The 19,457-nt window shown below is 40.1% G+C and overlaps 1 protein-coding gene across 1 annotated transcript in view; it reads right to left on the bottom strand.

Annotated features, from left to right (window-relative positions):
• Positions 1 to 19,457, bottom strand: part of LOC117750270 (glypican-6-like) — a 69,344-nt gene that overhangs the window by 7,786 nt on the left and 42,101 nt on the right. The window contains exons 5-6 of the mRNA XM_034561416.1: positions 12,832 to 12,962; positions 12,026 to 12,169 (exon numbers count right to left, since the gene is read on the bottom strand). Coding sequence (XP_034417307.1) covers positions 12,026 to 12,169; positions 12,832 to 12,962 — 275 coding nt within the window. The remainder of the gene's footprint in view (positions 1 to 12,025; positions 12,170 to 12,831; positions 12,963 to 19,457) is intronic.

Raw genomic sequence — 19,457 nt, 5'->3', positions numbered from 1 at the left:
ACCAGCTGTATAACAGTAATTGGCTAGCTTGAATGGACAAACAAAAGGAAATGTTGACAGAGAATTATTATTTCCAAAAACAACAGTATGAGTCAGTGAGATAATGGTGTTAGCAGGCTTAACGTCTGTGTTGACAGATACTCAAAGTATTTCTTGCAATATTTATCCCCGGTCTTGTTTTGAGCACACACAGGCTGGACAATCTATCTCTATCATAACGATATTGTGATATAAGACAGGATGCTGTCTTACATTGTGGATATCATAATATTGTCGTAGGGATACGTGTTTTATTCTCATGGGTATTCTGCTAACAGGTGGCAGCTGGTGTTCAGTTCAGCACAGACACGTGAGGGAACTGCACTTTGACCAGAGGTTTTCAGATGCTCCGGCCTATTCTCAGATCAAAAGCTGACGCGTCACTGGCTTTGAAGCTGTAGTCACACTCCTGGCGGCAGCACAATGTCAGCATCCTAAGCTCTTATCTGGCCGTGGGATGATGCCCGGACGTGCTATCTGCCTTTCAAAAAGAAGAATGATGTGGTCAGACTGTTGCTCAATTTTTTTTAGTCTCAATACACATCACACTCATAGTGCTGCCAAAGCTGACCTACAGTGTTCAGCTCGCTGTTCGGTCAGCTGGTAAATCTCCCTCTCTCTCTGTCTCGCGCTCACCACCCTTCCCCCAGTTTATCCGGCATTCTGACTCACCCACAGTTATAACACCTCTATAATGTCACTGCTCGACAAAGAGCATATCCCTCTGCTGCAAGTCAGAGCTAAATTAGTGCATGTTCAATCTAATCATAGACTTGGCAGCAGGTCTCACCACTAAACCACAAGGGGCAGACCAACTTATTTTCCCTGGCAACTGCTCATCCTGTCTGCGTTAAAATAGTTTTTCATTCGATACGAATGCAGTATTCATCCTGTATCTCAATTACAGAGGTCAGGCAGTTGGTTATCCTCATACTAAGACCTTGGGCGTGCTACAAGTCTCTGCCTGACCAGTGACCACTTTGAGGAAAGGCCGAACAGTTTCTCACAAGAAGGAAGTCCACAGTAAGAATATCTCTGCCTCTTCATCACATTCTTGATCCAGTTATATTGCTGACTGAGCCAATCCTAAAGAGTATTGCACCCTCCTCGCTATGTGGTCATGTAGCCGCCAGCTCAACTGGCACAGTGTAGAGTATCAGAGTGCTGACGCCTTGTCCCCCGGACATGGCTGTTTAACACGTCATAAAGTCCCTCTCATTGGCTCAGGTTTACCCATGAACAACAGATTCTCTCAACCAAGACTCGCCATCTGGACTCCAAAGCACTTTTAGCGCATTCAAAAATCGGCAGAGTAGAAATAATATTGGCTAGCCCAAAGCATACCAATGAAATGACCTCTGTGATAATGTTTTGAGTAGCAGTTGCCCCCCTCCCCCCCCTTCCCTTTGGTCAGGCTCTTGTTTTGTCCTTGTCTGGAAACATTCACCTCAAAGGTGAATGGCAGTGTTGCTTAGAGCAAGTAACTACGAACGTGCATATGGATGTGGGCTGTTATCATCCAATCAATATCCATCAACAGAGGGCAAAAGCAAATATGTTTCCCCTCAGTGACTTCACAATAGATGCGGCTAGAAACACCTCGGCTAGCTGTTTATCTTGCACTGCTCACACAGACGGGGAATAGTTCACCAAAGCAAATCATGGTTAGAAAACAGCACAACCAGTTGCAGACTAAATTGTGGCTGGATATGACAGTGCAGCGGTGGTTTCGTGCCTCCACTGCCGGGCTACATGATAAATCCATTTTTAGCATCATTCTATGGGCCATTGCCCTTTTTTTTGTTTTTCAACTCTCAGCTGGAGCCGCCCTCCTTGTTTCCCTTGATTACAACTGATCACGTCCGAGCATAAATTCGACTCAGCAGAATACTTCGACCTGATTTAACAGGGTGTGTCGACATCATCAGCCTCGGCAGTACGTTCATCTTTCTTATATCTCCTGGCGACAGCACTGCCAGTCACAGCAATGTGATGTTGTTATATTGCTGCTTCCTGGCAGTGGATACTTGACACAAAGCAAAATGATATCGTTGGAAAACTGACCATTGTTTTGCATTTGTTTAGGTTTTGCCGCCTGGGTTTTTTAACAGTATCGGAAATGCTGTGAGATCCATTATAATAGTGTACAGAAAATGAGGACAGGACACAAATACTATTGCGGCGATAATAAAAACTATATTCATCACTTATCTGTCTTACATATACCTTAAAAATGCTGCATAAACAGGACTGTACAGCATGTTGATTTAATTTATTGGATTTGTTTCCATACTGTCTCACCATCTTGTCAAATTCAGTTTTGATTCCATACTTTAGTAGGATAAAGCTGAATACTGAATTAAATCGCTCAGTTCTGTGACACCCTGGAGGCATAACTTTATTTCCAACTTTCAACAGTTTTCATTGTAGGAGAAATAATTCATCATGCCTTTAATTTATTGTGACAGCGTATCTCTGTGTACCTTGAAAAAAGAAGAAAAAAAAATAAAAGAGAAAAGGATAATGCGGAATCCAAAAATAGCATAAGCTGTTTTTGTTACAAGAGATGCATGATTACAAATCAACGACTTTGGTCTCATAGGCTAATTTGATCAGGTTTCATCAACTTAGAAACAATCCCCAAAAATACATTGCATGTCAAAAAAGCACCCCAAAAAAAAGGTTTAACAGATTATGCAGCTGTCCTTTGTGATGTGGTCACCCAGTTAAAATGTATGAATGCACAGGTGTTTTAAGAGCCCAACCTCAACTGGGGGTAACTGTATTTTTGTCCATATTTTACATGACACAAATGACAAATTGCTGCATGTTACTGTAGCTCATGTGATGTTCATATACTTTCAATGTACACTGGGAAATACTCTAAGGCCGGTTTTACATAATATTGCCTGGAACCATTTGCTCAGTCCCATGACTACACAGTTAGGCAATATGGTATATCATGGTGAACAAAATGTATCACACAATGATCCCACAGTGAGGAAAAATGAAAGAATATTGATGAAACAGTGGTGAGTTTGCGCTTGTGATTTGCTCAAGGCCACGACAGGAAAAGTTTGGGAAAGGGAGATGATTAAAGGGAAGCTAAGCTCTGTGGAGAACAGAGCAATCATTGGCAGGCTCGCTCGCTCCCTGCTGCCCTTGTTCCCCAGAGAGGCACGCAGCCCAGAGTGTAATGAGGCCAATGTGCCTCATTAATGTATTGACAGATATGAAAAGTAGCAGAATCTTTAAGGCTGGAGCATAAGAAAGAGGGGACGATGCATGGAGAGATTTTAATACAATTTTTGGAGCTTTTTTTATTATAGTCCTGTTATAACAGTTGATTTGGCGTTTGATTTTACCTTAAGAAGGGATGCATTGTAAAATGCACGCATTGTACTGATTTTGTCAAGATGATGGAATATGAAAAAGACAAAAACTGAACTGAGAACGAATAATGTCCCGAGCTGTGCAATCCAACTTCAGCATTCAGTTTCAAGTCCAGAAACCGTAAACACCATTTACAGTTGTCATTTCAAGTGTCTTATCCCACTGGATAAAATCCAGATGCAATTTAATACACTTTTGTCGACAATTCAAGACAAATGTATGCAACCTCATAACTCCAATCATAAAAGGGATTGCATCTACCTTTGTTTTTTCCATGGTTAGATACATTTACAGGCTAGAGTGGCCATCTGTGGCTTTTTGCCAGCCCTGCTTGAGGATCGGGCAACGTTATGGGTGACCTTTCAACTTGTTGGACATGTTACAAATGAGGTACATATGTACATGGGGTATAGGAAGCAGTTTAAATAGTACAAAGAATAAACAGTCTGGACTTCATATAAAACTAAATGAAGCTCAAGCGGAGGAAGACACTCTTTACACTCCTGCTTATTCAGAACAGTGGCTAATTCTACCAGCGATTACTCCATCAGCTGATAAGGGGCGTGTACGTTAAATGAACCAATCTGATTCAGTCTCTGTGAGTCAATAACATCGTTATTATCAAACTTTTAAAATAGGTTCTCCTCTCTGCTGCTGTCAGTTTTCATTTCAGCTCAAACAGATGCGACCCTCCTCCACCCCGGTCTCCTCCAATCAGCATTCAGTCCTGCTCCTCCTTGGGTTACAGCATCGCCCTTCACCACCACCAGTGTCTGGACTCCAGGGGGATTCTGCCTTTGCAGATATCAGCATCACTACCCTTTGCTTATCCTAATTCAGGATGGAGTCCACGACTTTGCACTATTCAAAAATATGCAATTGTAATAAATTATCTCTAAACAAGTCTCTCCTGATTGAACTTGACTAAAACACTAGTTAAAATCAGACACTGTTGAACTTATCCAATAGCGCGTCATTTCAGTGTGGATGGAAACTAGGTGGCGAATGTACTTCTTCTGTCAGACTACAGTTTAATTCTATTTTGACCAGCTTCTAATACGTTTGTCCTTATTGTTATTGTTGGTGGCTGCTAGTGAATATCATATTAATTAATTGTTTCGCAATTGCTCACAATAAATGTCATACAGCAATTTGCAGAATAACTACAAAGAGAACGTAAGGATTGTTTGAAAGAATGACCAGTAGTGCAGACAAATCTTAAATGCCCGTATTTGATGGGCCATTCCTCTCTGGGCATATGTAATCAATCACGTAATTGTTTGTGATTTACTCCGAATAGTTTCTGCTACACTTTGCTGAAGAGATTGTTGCTTAATACTTCATGTGTGATGTCTTAATCTCACTACAGGACAGAGGTCCTAAAGCCTTGGCTGCAACAACCCAGAGTGTCCGATTGAGATGCATCGCTAACGAATATGTTTCCTCGCTTATTTAATTATGCCCTTCCACCTGACACAGTCACATGTGTAATGAGGGAGGTCTCTGCTTTCTATCCATCTCCATGCACGGTTCATTTTTTCTCTCTCAGAATATGCTAATTTTCCCTTGTGCAAGAAGGGAAATAGGCTCACGGCCACAACCATGTCTGCTTTTTTGGTATGAATGTTTAATACATCTATGAACAGAACCACAAAGAGTTTCTCCTGAAATGCATCTACTATGGTGGATGTGGTAAGTTGTGGTGACTGTGATTACTGGTCACCTGGACTGTCCAAACATACGCCTTTTAGTGTGCATTAAGCAAGACTCATCTGCATAGTTACACACACACAAACTGGCTTTTTTTCGAAAAAAATCCATCCAATAAGGTTGAATGCCTCTTTTCAATAAATGTCCTGCTCCACAGTTACATTACATTACATTACATTACATTACATGTCATTTAGCTGACGCTTTTATCCAAAGCGACTTACAATAAGTGCATTAAACCATGAGTCAAAACTCAGAACAACAAGCATCAAGCAAGTACAATTTCTTCAATAAAGTTAAACACAGTTACACAATTACAAACATTGACTAACTGGAAGATGTCCAGTCCAATGACAATCTGATCTGTTGGTCACTGCGATTGGAGATTAAACTGATATCTGACATGTTCTCTGAGAGAACTCTATTTTGAAGAGAGCTATTAAAAGCCAGCAGTTCTCCACATCTTCTCCTTTCTTTCGACATTACTGTGCATTACAGATGTTTAATTAAGTGACTGTCCAACAATGGTAGTCAGAGAAATAACAAAATATTGTTGATGTAAAATAAAGTTAATGATTCACTTTCACAAAGTAAAGGTATAAATACTCCATTTTAAATTGATGTGGTAGTCTTTGAGTTAAAGAAACGCTGATAATTGATGTTCTTCTGAATGCTTCCCGCATGTCAGCTATTCTGAGACACTAATGTGAAACATTAAAAGAGAAACATACAGTACTATCACTGCTGTGTGGGCACAAATCAGATGCACTGACAGTTAGCCAAAGCCTTCACAAATCTGCCTAACGTGAAATGAAGAGAGTCTGCCTGTGGTGCAATGCCACAAGCAGAACAATCAGACCAGAGTATCATTATTGAAAAAATAAATAAATGTTATCGACCCTTCACTATCGCCATTGTTTGTTTTTTCATGATTCGCTAGTAATAATTAAATAAGCATTCAGACCAGACCTATGTCTGCTGAAGGGGTGATTTCCATTTAAAAGTATGAATGTGGTATATATGAGTTTGTTACACTTGAGTGAGTTACAGTCAAACAAGGCCAGACTGAACGATCATGCCACGAATGCGCTTTGAGACTATTTATTTTCGTGTGGTCTTAGAAAAAGTACCAGTTATGTTAGAATCTGTGGAATCTACATAACTGCACGGCTTGGGCAAGAGTCCGTAGATACAACAACTCAGACAAAGTGGACAGGCCCACTTTGCTTCCATTAAGCTGGATCCAAAACAAGAATGTTTCAGTGGCTTGACGTGTTCTCGGATCGCAAACACATAATGTCAGGGTCAGGATTTTGGGAAGGGAGTGGTGGTGCTTTTTTTTTTCTCCTTAAAAATGACTTCACAAACCACACATGGATGTTCTACTCAGTGTTTCTTACTGGACTTGGCAAAGAATGAGAGAGAAACAAGATTGTGTGTATGAGTATTCCGTTTGACTTAATGTTATACTATTGCAAGTTAATACTTTTGAACTTCACTGTGCAAAATCATGCATGTGCAGAGTCGAGACACTAGAAAGCTGTTTTCACATTCAATTGAAAATCGGAGTTTACAACATACGAGCATAATTTGTGACATTGTAACTAGTTTGGCGGATCAGATTCCATCAGGTACCAGTTTCAAAAAGGATAACTTCAACCACGTCTCACTGTTTCATTAGAATAATTATCAGAGGCCTAGATTAGTAAAACTATGCAGTATTTAAAAGAATAGAATAAAATCAGAGGTTAGAAACACATAACCAACAAATCGGTTAGTAACCACTTTCCAGTAATACTATTTCCTACAACATTATGTGAAGCGTTTTACTGTTTCAAGCAGCAGTTGGGAATTGCTGGAGCAAGTTCAGACTAACCCTGATAATGACTGAATGCATGCTGGATAGACACTGTCAATTGTTAACTTTGGTTTCCAAAAAACATTTACTTACGCCAACAGTACAAAATAATGTTTGACAGGGTGAGAAAGGTGAGGAGAGGAAGAAAAGAGAAGAGTAAATCTTATCTGCACAGATACAATGGGGAGCTTTAATTTGTTAACTTAGTAGTCACAATCATCAAGTCTAAAAAAAAAACATGTGAACATTGGATGTATATTAAGGGTTGGTAAAGGAAAACAAGTGGGAAAAAACAGTCTGTATATGTGTATATATACACGCGCACACACATTACCTGACCTAGCATTAATGAAGGGAGTTTTTTAATCCATCCAGGATGTTAGAGATGGTGAATGATGACCTGGGTTTCATTTTTTAATAATCAGGGAAGAGCTTGCACATGAATAACCTTGTAGTTGCTGTTGATGTCTTAATCTTACTTTTTTTTTTTTTTTTTTTTTTTTTTACATCTGATTGATTTTCAAAAAGTATCCTCTGAAAGCTTTGTAAAAAGAGAGTCCAAAGCTATTTAGGAACATACAGTTATGGCAATTGTTGTTCCCCACAGGCTCGTTCTACAGTCTAGTCTTGTCTGTGTCTTGCTCTTATTGTTTATGGTGTCATACTGATTAAATGCAAACCGTGTAAAACACAAGGCAGACAAAAAGGACCAATAAAACTACACTAAATTGAACTGCACCAAACTTGCTACAAATGTCAAATTAAAAGCACCACCTCTTATCTATAATCCGCCTCTGAGCCCGACAGTCTGTTGTGCCTTTATCCCCTCTTTGGACTTTCAAATCTCCATTTCTCTCAGAGCTTTGAGGGCGTGTGCTCTGACAGAATGTCAGGCAATTAAACAGTCATGGCTCATTGAGCAGGAGGTGGGCCTGCTCCTCCAGGCTTCTCTAAAGGCAACAGAAGAAACAAATGCAGGCTTTTCCTGCCATCCCTTTGCACATTCTTTGGCACAAAAAAGTAACGGTAAATCGAGACAAGACCATTTTTTTTATCAAAGGACACCTTAAACAACTGTCAAGTTTTACAAGGCTGAGTAGTGTCACTGTCACAGGTAATTTATCTAATGCCAGAATGTAAATGAGGACAGTGTGGGACAACAAAGATGTGCACTCATAGGGAATCCAGTCATGTCCATGTGGCACGAGGCAGCGGTTACACGAGACTCACACGTTCACACTTATTCTGAACTGTAGAGGTGTGAAACAATAACAGGCAGCAGATTAAATTAAGACGCACACACTGACAAAAAGCTTCCGGTTTCTATTCTTTATTGTATTGCTGTGATTTTCTTTTTTGTACCAGATCTCCAAACTGTATTTGCATTTGTGTATTTTGTTAATGCTGGAAATAGAAAGAGAATCCCCAACTGAGGCAAAACTTTCCCACCACCGTAGTTACAGATTGACACAATGGTCAATATCTGAACCTTTCAAAAATATTACCAACAACCTATTGGTGTACTGCAGCAGATATGTTGAAGTGAGAAAGCAAGAACCGGGTTCATAGATAACAATGGCTAATAAATTGCTTTTCATAGAAGACACCCACTGAGCACTTAAATCCTCTTAACTTTAAACAACCAGAGAGAGATACAATGGTAAGTGATGTGAAATGATTGTTAAGAAAGAGCATGATCTAGAACTGCTCTATATGGAAAGCCTCACAAAATAACTCCTATTGTGATCTGGCCCAATATAAATTCAATTTACTTGGCTTTATATACTAAACCAAATCAATGGGGAACATTTACAAACAGCCACCAGGCCGACCTCCTCCTGTAACTGCCAAGCTAAGAGAATAAATAAATGCTGAATTAGAAATACAACAAATGACCACTGAGGATTCCACATCTTTCTTAATAAGCGAAGTGAAGATCAAATCTTGCTGCAGGCTTCATTTGACCGTAGCATGGCTTAAGAGACCAATAATTATAACATAATTATGTGAACAAAAACAAGATGTTGGCACAGTCGCACTTATTCGAGGACGAGTGATGATGCAGACCATGTTGGTTTTTTTCTCTTAAAGAATACGTTCACTTATATTTATAAATTATAACTGCAAACAAATACTTCTTCCAATAGTTCTTTCTTGTTTTTTTTTAACATGTCGTGGACGTTTCCTTTAATAAGATTATCTCATGTGAACAAGCTTCCTCAGCAGTCAGTATTGATGCATTTATATTATATGCGGCAAAAACAAAAAATACAGTATATAGTGCAAGTGTGATATTATAAATAGGAAACAGGTATACGTCATACAGTAGCTTGGCCTGTAAATTCCTTTATTTTCGCAGCTCATAATTAGAAGCATAATCAGGAAGGACTAACATGACTAAAACACAGTTGCTGACTGTTTTTAAGTTTATTTTTAACAATACTGAAGTTATAATATATTAATATTTATTGACTTTTTTTTGTTTAGTCTTAGAATTCGTTGAGCCAACATCTAGTTGCAGTTAGGAGAGCAACACCTTCTGAGGCAGTCTTTCCTGTATGCCTTACTCAGTCAACTGTGAGTGGACATGAGGTGCCATTTATCATTTATTAAAGTGCCTAAACTTTTTCAAATTTAATTAACTTGCAGTGACAATATATAATCACTGTTTGGGCCAAATGGACAAAATTACTACTTGTATGTGAAAGGGGTGATTTGTAGTGTAAAACCCACAGATAATTATCACCTCATTCGGCATTTCCCTCAGCCCCACTGAGCTTTAAAGCATGTTTTAGCTTATTGTCTTGGTTTGAAGGCCGCCCACCCTCAGTTCACTCTTACTGCTCTCAGCAAAGAGTTTGTGGACCCAGCAGACAGCTGTTTAAGTGAAAAAGCTCTCATAAACCCAATGTACACAATCTGCTCAGCACCAAACAGCAGGCAGACAAAGGAACGTTGTGGAGCATTTAACAGCTAAAGAGCCAGATATTTGATATGGAATTAGCGAAAGCCAAAAGCAGAGTGAAAATCCGACAATTTGCTTGAACCATGACTCCAAATGAATGCTAATGTTGCTCCGTTGGGATTTTCAGCAGACACCTGACAACGGATGAAATAATAGATGTGAGTAATAAGACGAACCAAGCATTCTCTTTTCCTTTTCATGCACCAAACAACCCCCATTACGTTCTGAAAATGTCACGATTTGCGGTTACCTATGGCCAACTATGATCAGCATGGATTCCTCTGTTTATAATGGAATTTGCTGCTCATGTACACTGGTCTAGTTATCGCGTGTTAAAAATAAGACACCCTGTCACTGTGCCCTGTCTTCTCTGAGCAGGCTAATTGCCCAGTTATTCAAGAGCAATCTGTAGCCCCCATCTTCACTGTACCATTGCACCATTGCCCAACACTTCACTGCTTTCACCTCTTCCAGTTCTGAGGGGGCAGGTGACATGTTGATTGGTTGGCTTCCTGAAGGAGTTGACTTTATTAGCTATGGCAATGAGCGTCTTGGAATGTGTAGAAAAGATGTGGCGGTTGAGGAAACTCGGATCTCTAGAAAGGGATCCTCACGAGCTGAAGACATCGATGCCTGTGGTCTATAATCCCAGTGGGGTTAGCAACTCATCTGTAAAATCCCATGTTTAACAGACGATATTTTAATGCTATAATACACAACAGTGGCCAATATCGAGGCTGGAATAGTTCCTGAAGTAGATCCCCTAATAAATTGAAGATAAAATGCTCCTTCATAGCCATTTCCATGAGACTAGGTGCCGCAGACTCCCATGTGAGATGGAAATGAGACACTTAGGACACATACTATCTGGGATTTACAGGTCACGATACTTGTTTGTTGTAAATATCTAATGCTTAGAACACAATGTACCCCTCAGCACACAACATTAAAACATCATGTTTGCTCTTCAATAAAGCAAAAAACAGTCGCAGACAATAGTCCCAACAGAAAACAACTGAAATGGGTATACAATGTTGAACCTTACACTGTGTTGCATCGTATTCCAAACAATCCTCTGGTTTGCAGCATAAAGGCAAAGAAGGAAAGAGAAAGTCTTAATTAATTCAGTGTAGACAAAATCATTGACGGACATAAAAAAGGAAACTGCTATACATGAGAATGAATTGGTTTGTGGAACACATAATTAGCATTGAATAAAACAGATAACTAATTTATTCTTGTGGGATTCCTAGAGACAGATGGCAGAAGAAACTGCTGCTTTTTAAATGATGTGTTCATTAGCTACATAACCTGTTATTAACCTGACACAAAGCTCTGAGACCTTTGATTTAGCATGTTTTACTACTGTGGATGAGACTGCCTTTCCACTGAATGGAATTCATACAATCTGTACATTTTTTAAAGGTCAATCATGCAAAGAAAAATGTTTTGTTTCAGGTGTCTTCAACATAACTAAGATATCATTTGAAAACATTTACTCTGAAAAGGGCTAGAGGGGAGAAAGGAAGGGCACTGTAGCTGCAAAGGTAATCCATGAAGAGAACTGTCTCTCAGCTGAATTGGTCTGTCAGCTCCGTGTTAACCTTTACCCTGATGCAGCATTTTAGGTTTCAAGGTTGTTTGAGATGGAAATCCACGTATCAAGATCCAGTCAAACAAACATACAGGTAATCTGATAGAAAATAAAGGTGTGCTTTACAGCAAACAATTGATATGGTCAGCCTCAAACAATCTATCCATCTTCTCTTTCATCCCTTTCTTTTCTGTTTGCCAAGTACACAGAGATGAGAAGGACACTGAAGGCAGAACAAGACACCTTCCACTGCCCTCTTGGGGTAAAGCTGTTGATTCGTTAACAAACACAAATCGATAGAGGGGCCTGAATGGAGGACAACTACAAAGAATTAATTTCCGGCTCCGGGGGCTTACGATGGCAAATCACCAGCTTTAATCAACAGTGTCAAGTCGGAAAGACAACTGATGTTTACACTGAAGCCGTGTCTCGTCTGAAAACAGCAGCATTGGCTCGACCTCCTTACCAGTCTGTCCAGGCTTGTACGAGCTGCAGCGGTAGGCCGCTCCTCAGAGTTGTACGGCCTGAAGCGAGCGTTGAACACATCCGGAACGCCACGAGCCGACCTCGTCATTCCTGCGGGTTTTGGCTGTCCGCAGCCTTGAAAGACCTACAATTACAAAAACATGGGCACCCAACTGTCAGGGGGTTTAAATTACTTGGGAAGCGGTAAATAGGGAAACATGCTGTTTTGTTAAGGTCTTGTGAAGCATTGCCCCCACATTACCAGCGTGACAGTGCTCTTCGTCAAGTTGAGGTAACCACGTTGATAGGTGATTCAACTTGGGGCTGTGACCAATGCTATTTAAGGTGATGGAGTTAAGTTTTTACAGGCTTTTGGGAAAAATACCACATATACTTAAACCATAAACAAAACTGCATCTGTTGCATGTGTAAGCCAACAGAGCATTTAGCTTTGAAAGAGAACAGGCATTCATAACTGCGTAGGCAGAACAAAATCTTCACAAACCGCCTACATTTTATTTCTTCCTGACTACAATTTTGTGGGCAGACGAAAAATGCAGTAAAACACAGGAAACACATTAACTGCTGTTAGTTGAACTAAGATTATCTGACCAAATCAAAACATATAATTCAAATACAAAACCTAAACTTGGAGATAATTAGAATGTGTTGGACTGCACACCTCAGACACAGCCCAGTAGGACTAAAAGAAAGTCATACCCTATAGTTTCCCTTCAATTTGGACTCCAGCAACCTGTCTGAGGTGTTACTTTTGCTCTCTTTGTGGAAGAAACATAATTGGCGTACCATGTAGGAGACCTGGGCACTGTTATCTTGCATATTCATGATGGCCTCGGAAATCTTGACATCAATAGGCTCCATGACAGATTCAATGTTGAAGGGTCCCTCCAGCCTCTGTGCAACCAGCAGCAAAGCCTCTGTCATGAACAAAAGAAGGTGGGGTGAGGCAGGAAGGGAGGGGGGGTGGGAGGAGTGCAGAAATTGAAGCAAACAAATTCAGTTCAATTTACATTTTTTCACAGTTATCTAAGTGGTCAAGCACTTAAATACAAAATCATCTTCAATATTGCAAGTTTTTTCAAACACAAAGGAGGGAAGTATTATGTGGTCTCATTCACTGTTTTGTGACACATTACTGTCACGTGTTATGTGGCACGCTCCAATATTAGTGGCGCACTTGAGAGGACCCGGTGCAATGAGGGAAACATAATCATAAAACACGAGCAAGAAGGATTCACATCCCTGGATGCATTTCTACTGTGTTGCAGCTCAGTTCAGTGTTGTGCATCCACTCTGTGTTCCTGAAACTGCGTGTATCTCCTATGTTCTCTTGCATTTTCTTCATGTGGGTTTATTGGATTAGCTTGTGTTTTCCGTGCCCTTCAAAATACAATGTATACGTTTTCAAAACCCCTTTGTAATATTTTCTACGTTTCTTTTTCTCACTGAATACCTTTGGGTTTTTCACTCTAAATTGAATATAACATACAACTTGAAGGTATCACTATGGTCTCTGAGGAATTGTGTTGGGCATGTTCCAATATCTTCTGACATTTAAAAGATGACATTATTAACACACTGAAGAAATAAAGGTCATAACCTCAACAGCAAATGATTATGTCTTGCCTTCTGATTACTACATGAACACAGTATTGGCAATTACCTCCACTTTCTCATTAAACTCACTTACTGTATGAAGCAGCATGAATGCATCTTGGGGCAAATTCAATTTTCATGTAGATCAACTCAATCACATCAACACAATGTTGTTAGGTTACATGCAACAAATAGCACTGATGAGCCATTGATTTAATAACACTTTTGAAAGCCAAGCATTTATCTACAGCCGCTGTGGGGCAATGAACACTATAAGGTCAATGGCTCATTAATATCCTCATGTGGGTACAAGCCAGAGGGGCCTTACACTTACAATTATCATCTCCACAGAGCCAATTTGTTTTAATTACTTCTTAATAAAGCACTTATGATGAATATTGTTTAATTCGACACAAATGAGAACATGGAAACTATTAATTACTTTTAAAAATAGGATATGTTCAAAGTATTTCATATTTTCGGCTGGGACGGTGCAGATTTCACAGTAGCTAAGACAACAGCTGTTATTTCTTAGATGTCAGGAGTGTTAATTGATGTTGCCATGAAACAGAAACAATGCTAAAGTGCACTCAAGCCCACAGGGTTTATACACTAATGTCTCTGTAATGGCAGTTCTGCGTTAGTATGGCGTGCCCCAGGGAGTTAGGCATCACTAAACCACTAACTCATAACTGAGCGAGTCCCAGATCTGCAGACAGTACTTAAGTCGTCTATCAGGAGAGGTTCCTGCATCCATTGCCCTCCCAGGACAAGACCTCGCCAGCAGGCTGGCGTAATGACTCTACAAATACATCCTTACAAAATAAGGTCATCCTGTCATTTGGAAACAACGGCCTCCTTACCAGTTTACTCAATCTGCACTAAAATGCAATAGGCAGAGAGGACCATATGTATGTTGGCTTGCTGCTCCCAACCCACCATACCCATCATATGGTATAAGTACAATTTATTCCCAAACTGTGAAGGCAGAGATAATATTTCAGAGAACAGACCAAAAAACAGTGCTGGAAACTGAAAAAAACACAATGGACGGTAATTGAAAACAAATGTAACACCACTCCATTATCCATTGATGAAAAGGGTTTATGAGGAGACAGATACTGAAAAAAAGTATTTCCAGCTTGTCATTCTTCTGGGACCTGAGATCACCAACGGCAGAGAAAAAAGAGCAAAAAAACGTTAGCGCAGCTCTGACTTGATTTCCTTTCCAATAATGTTGAAGTCTGAGCCTTTGAAGAACTCTTCTGTTTGGTAACAAAGAACAATGTAATAGCCTGTGAGGCTTGCTGGGATTTTAATATATGGACTATCGTGCCAAATGGTTTTCTGAAGTAGCCCTTCAATCGCACCACTGTGCAACCATATGGTCTAACAGTAGACGCCACTTGTACCAGCAGAAATACCATGCAAGAAAATACGATTTTCTCCTATTTGTTAATTTGCATTGATGCTGATCCGCTGCTATAATGTGTTTCTTGGTGCTAAACTGCAATTTAGGCGAAACACTTTGAATTTTGAACTTGGCATTGCAATATAGCTTGCTGTTCAGTCAGATTATAATGTAAATTAATTCAACTGCCTGAGGTATGTCTGCTTACTTGATAACAAACACATAGAAAAAAATCTCAATTCAAGCGTAAGCTTAAAAACTCTCAAGTGCAAACACTGAAAATGTAGGTCAAGGAAGCCAACTGGGAACAACTCATATTTGATAATAGGAGAAAAGAAGAGTGCCTCAAGCATCACAAATGATGGAAACCATGGTGACTTGTCTGCAACTTATCAGATGGGCTCGTCATATAGAGAGAGCCCAGAAATTTGTCTTCATACATAACTGAGGAAGAGCAGACCAGGAGCGACAGGAAAGAACTAAGAGAGAAAGAAGAGAAGTGGTGCTGATTGGGTTGAGCCAGGCCGGAGTTCAACTTTGTCCCAGAGGAAGGGCTCCTGCCCCGCATGTGGAAAAACTCTACCTACATGGAGAATTAATGACCATCATTTAGGACGAGTGCATGACGTCCAGTCCTCTGTGGCATGGCTGCCACTCTGAGCCAAACTTTCCCTGCATCACTTTTGTAGCACTGCGATAGGCCACCGGCCAGCCGGAGGAAATCTTTTTATCATCACGACACAGTCATGCAAATAGGCGCATATTGTCCTATTCTAAGCTGTGGGTGCTAACAACAACAACTGAGACTGTGTCCAGATATAGACACCAAAACAAAACAAAAAAGACACCGTGCCGCGAAACCACAGCGAGATCCAAATATGTAGTTTCATATCAGAGGTGTATGTTTGTGGCGTAACACATGCTTATTTACGTTGTCTTGCTAAACAGCAAACAACAAAAAAATCTGAGGAGGAAATATTACTCTGGGCTTTGCCTCTTTATCGAGATTGATGACCACTTAAATTCGGCCAGAGGCAACCTCCAGCAGACAAGGACAAATAAGGAAAGTGAACAGGCCTATCTATGGCTCTTTGCTTGTGAAGAGTGCCACATAATGAAAAATTGCTCTATAGTGTAATTTGGATTCTGTAAAACATAGCTCATCTGTGGTGCAGTCAACCAATTAATGGTGCTATAAGAAACTATATAGAAATGGATAAGGGGCAAAAAAACATATTGTTTCTTGGACAGACTTTTTCCTGCCAAAAAAGTCCTTGAACAAAGACTACACGTGTGTGTATACACACACAAACACACACAAAGACAAATGTACACATAATGGAATCAACTTTCACTTTTAAAGCATTAATAGCAAAAAAACCCTGACGGAACACTCAGAATATCAATAATAATGTTTTCTTACGAAACCATAAAAGCTTTTTCCAAGATGATAATTTCTATGTATGTATATTTTTTCATTCATGAATTGGAAGCTGAATAATCCTTTGTGGCTACCACACACAAGTTGGTGGTGATGTTTGTCTTCCTTATCCAGTGAATCGTTAAGACCAGTCACAGAAAGGACTAAACATACTGTAAATCAAAATATCCTCATCTGATACACGATTTATGAAGAAAATGCCATGAATATGGGCTGCATGGTGAAGTGGCTTTCACTGTCACCTCACAGCAAGAGGGGTCCGGTTTCGATGCCCGATCCCAGGTGTTCCTTCGGTGTGGAGTTTGCAAGTTCTCCCCGTGGCAGCGTGGGTTCTCTCTGGGTTCCTCCCACACTCCAAAGACATGCAGCTCGGGGTTAATTGGAGACTCTAAATTGCCCGTAGGCGTGAATGGTTGTCTGTCTTGCGACCTGTCCAGGGGGTCCCTGCCTTCGCCCGATATCAGCTGGAATCAGCTCCAGCGCCCCGAGGAGCCTACATTTGATTTGTCATGAATATATATTATATCTACAACAGAAGCTTTTCTGTAAGCTTAGATGGAGCCCAGCAAATGGAGCTTAACTCTGATACAATCTATTAAAAGGTGCAATACACAGGATACAGAGCATCAATATAGCAGTTAGAGGTGTAACGGACCATTGTCGATTCGTGATCCATTACGGATCCCCCTTCACGGTTTGGCACGCATGCAGTGTTGTTGAGAAACTTGAATAAATACAGTTGTTTGAAGGAGATGTTTTCACAACAACATACATATTAGAGTTGAACTACACAAGCTCTAACCAGCTTATAATACATCATTAAAACTACTAATGACAAGTTTTTTTTTAATCAATAACAATACACATTTGGATTTCCTTATCATTTGAATTGTGTGTTTTTATGATGAAAAACAATGTTTAAATTACTATAACAAAGTAAAAGGATAATATTTAGAATTAGCTTTTAGTGCATGTGAGCGTGCCCCACTGGCTAGCTCATGGCTGCTGCTCTGCAGCACTCTCATACGGGGATTACAGCTGATGACGCTATCCGGACTGGGCGGATGGTCATAGAAGCGTAGCACCCACCCACCCACCCACCCACCCACCGGTTCACCCTCAATACTTTCAGCCGTTAGAACGACTTCCATACTTTGTACTGTTAGCGCTGTTAGCATTGTTAGCTACGACCTGACGGCTCAGGCATCGCTATGTTGAGTGGCAGATATCTAAAGATCCCCGGTGAAATTCCCAGTTTGCATGTCAAAGACCAAAGTGTGTTTGCGCTGTGTCACCGGTGTGGGATTGTGTAATTAGATTAGATCCTGATGGACAGGTGGCAGCCTCTGCCATCAGTGTGTGAATGGGTGAATGTAAAGCGCTTCGAGTGGTCCGAAGACTAGAACAGCGCTATACAAATGCAAGTACATTTATTATAGCAAGATGTACTGGATAGATTGCCATGAGATTAGGGACAGACACATGCAGATTTGTAATTAATTCTAATTAGCAAAAGTAAGCATGCTGAATTAAGATAGTGAACATTGAAAACATAACCTGGTAAACATCAGCAAGTTCACATTGAGCTCCAAGCACAGATGTACAGCCTATAAGTACAGCCTGCTGACATGACTTTTAGTTGTGTTTCCTTATTCTTTTTCCATAATTACAGAGTACAGATTTGCCCGCCCCCCGCCCCCAGACCCATTACCTTGTTTTCACTTTGTAAAATCCACATTATGGGGCACATCCCCACCACAACAAACGTATGTGATCTCAACAGCAACAATAGTGGAGCCTCGCTGCTCATAAATACACCAGAGAGAATAATTTCTCTCATTCCGCAGATTTGTAATTGCGCAGGTGGGAAGTGAGTCTGTAATTATATCCTCTCTACATCGCTATGTAACTGTGAGTGATTAGGCAAGCCAATAACTTTCAAACAAAATGGAAATCAATATTGGTGCGACAGATGCCTCTGTACATAAAACAGAACAAGAGGACAATGTTTAATAAAATAAGTTCCAAACTCTGCCAGAAACAACTGCTGTGTAGAAGCTATATAATGTAATGTTATTTCCTCAGTCCTTAAATTTCAAGTTTACAGTTTTCTCACAGCTGGAAGCCATAATGGGAAACCATAAGTGGTATTAACGGTCCTTACATTCTAAATACTGCAAAAAGGGCAATTCTAACATAATTGTAATCTATGCATGATCAATAATAATAAAATAACAATCACCATGTGTCACCATGTCCAACTTGTGTAAAGGTAAACAACTAGATTTTTCTGAAATTCATCTATTTTCAGTAAGAGCTAACTATAAAGAAAACTGTTTTTTAAAAGTAAGCAGGAGAAAAACAATGCAAGACAGAAGATTTGCTGTTGAACTGGCACTGCCTTGCATACTGCAGAAACTAAATAAAGTAAGCAGGATAATCTTTAAATTGAAAAATCTGAGTAATTAGTAGACAAATTGGGACTGAAAAGATGTTGCGATTTCTTCAAGTAATCTTAATAATCCAGCAGTTTAAGATGACCACATTTAAGTGAAACACTTTCAAAGGTCTAGTTTCTGTTAGTTTGGCCAGGGAGTGGAGCTGGTCAAAGGGTTAGGGTTCAGGGACAGGACACTGAATCACATAATGCTCGCATTGGTCAGGCCAGCAAGGTAACTCACGTTCGTCGATGTGTGAGTGTGTGCATAAATGAGCAGTAAAAACCTTATAAATTGCTGTGGAAAAAAATTCAAGATGTATTTTTTACTGCATGAATAACCAAGCGGATAGCAGACTTTTCCTTATTAGTTCTTCTACACTCTTACTTGGTCTAAGTAAGTGCATCATCCGTCAGAGCATCACAGTTGAATTTCAGCATGCAGCCAAACAGAGCAGCCAAAATTTGTAACGACGAGCAACAAGTTCGAGGATTGTAGACTGTGTGCAAAGCTTCGTTCTCTGCGA

Source organism: Cyclopterus lumpus, chromosome 21 (assembly GCF_009769545.1).
Source record: "Cyclopterus lumpus isolate fCycLum1 chromosome 21, fCycLum1.pri, whole genome shotgun sequence".
In the NCBI taxonomy this organism is placed as follows: domain Eukaryota; kingdom Metazoa; phylum Chordata; class Actinopteri; order Perciformes; family Cyclopteridae; genus Cyclopterus; species Cyclopterus lumpus.
Note: the sequence above shows the minus strand (reverse complement) of the source record. Positions and strands in the feature narration are given on the sequence as shown.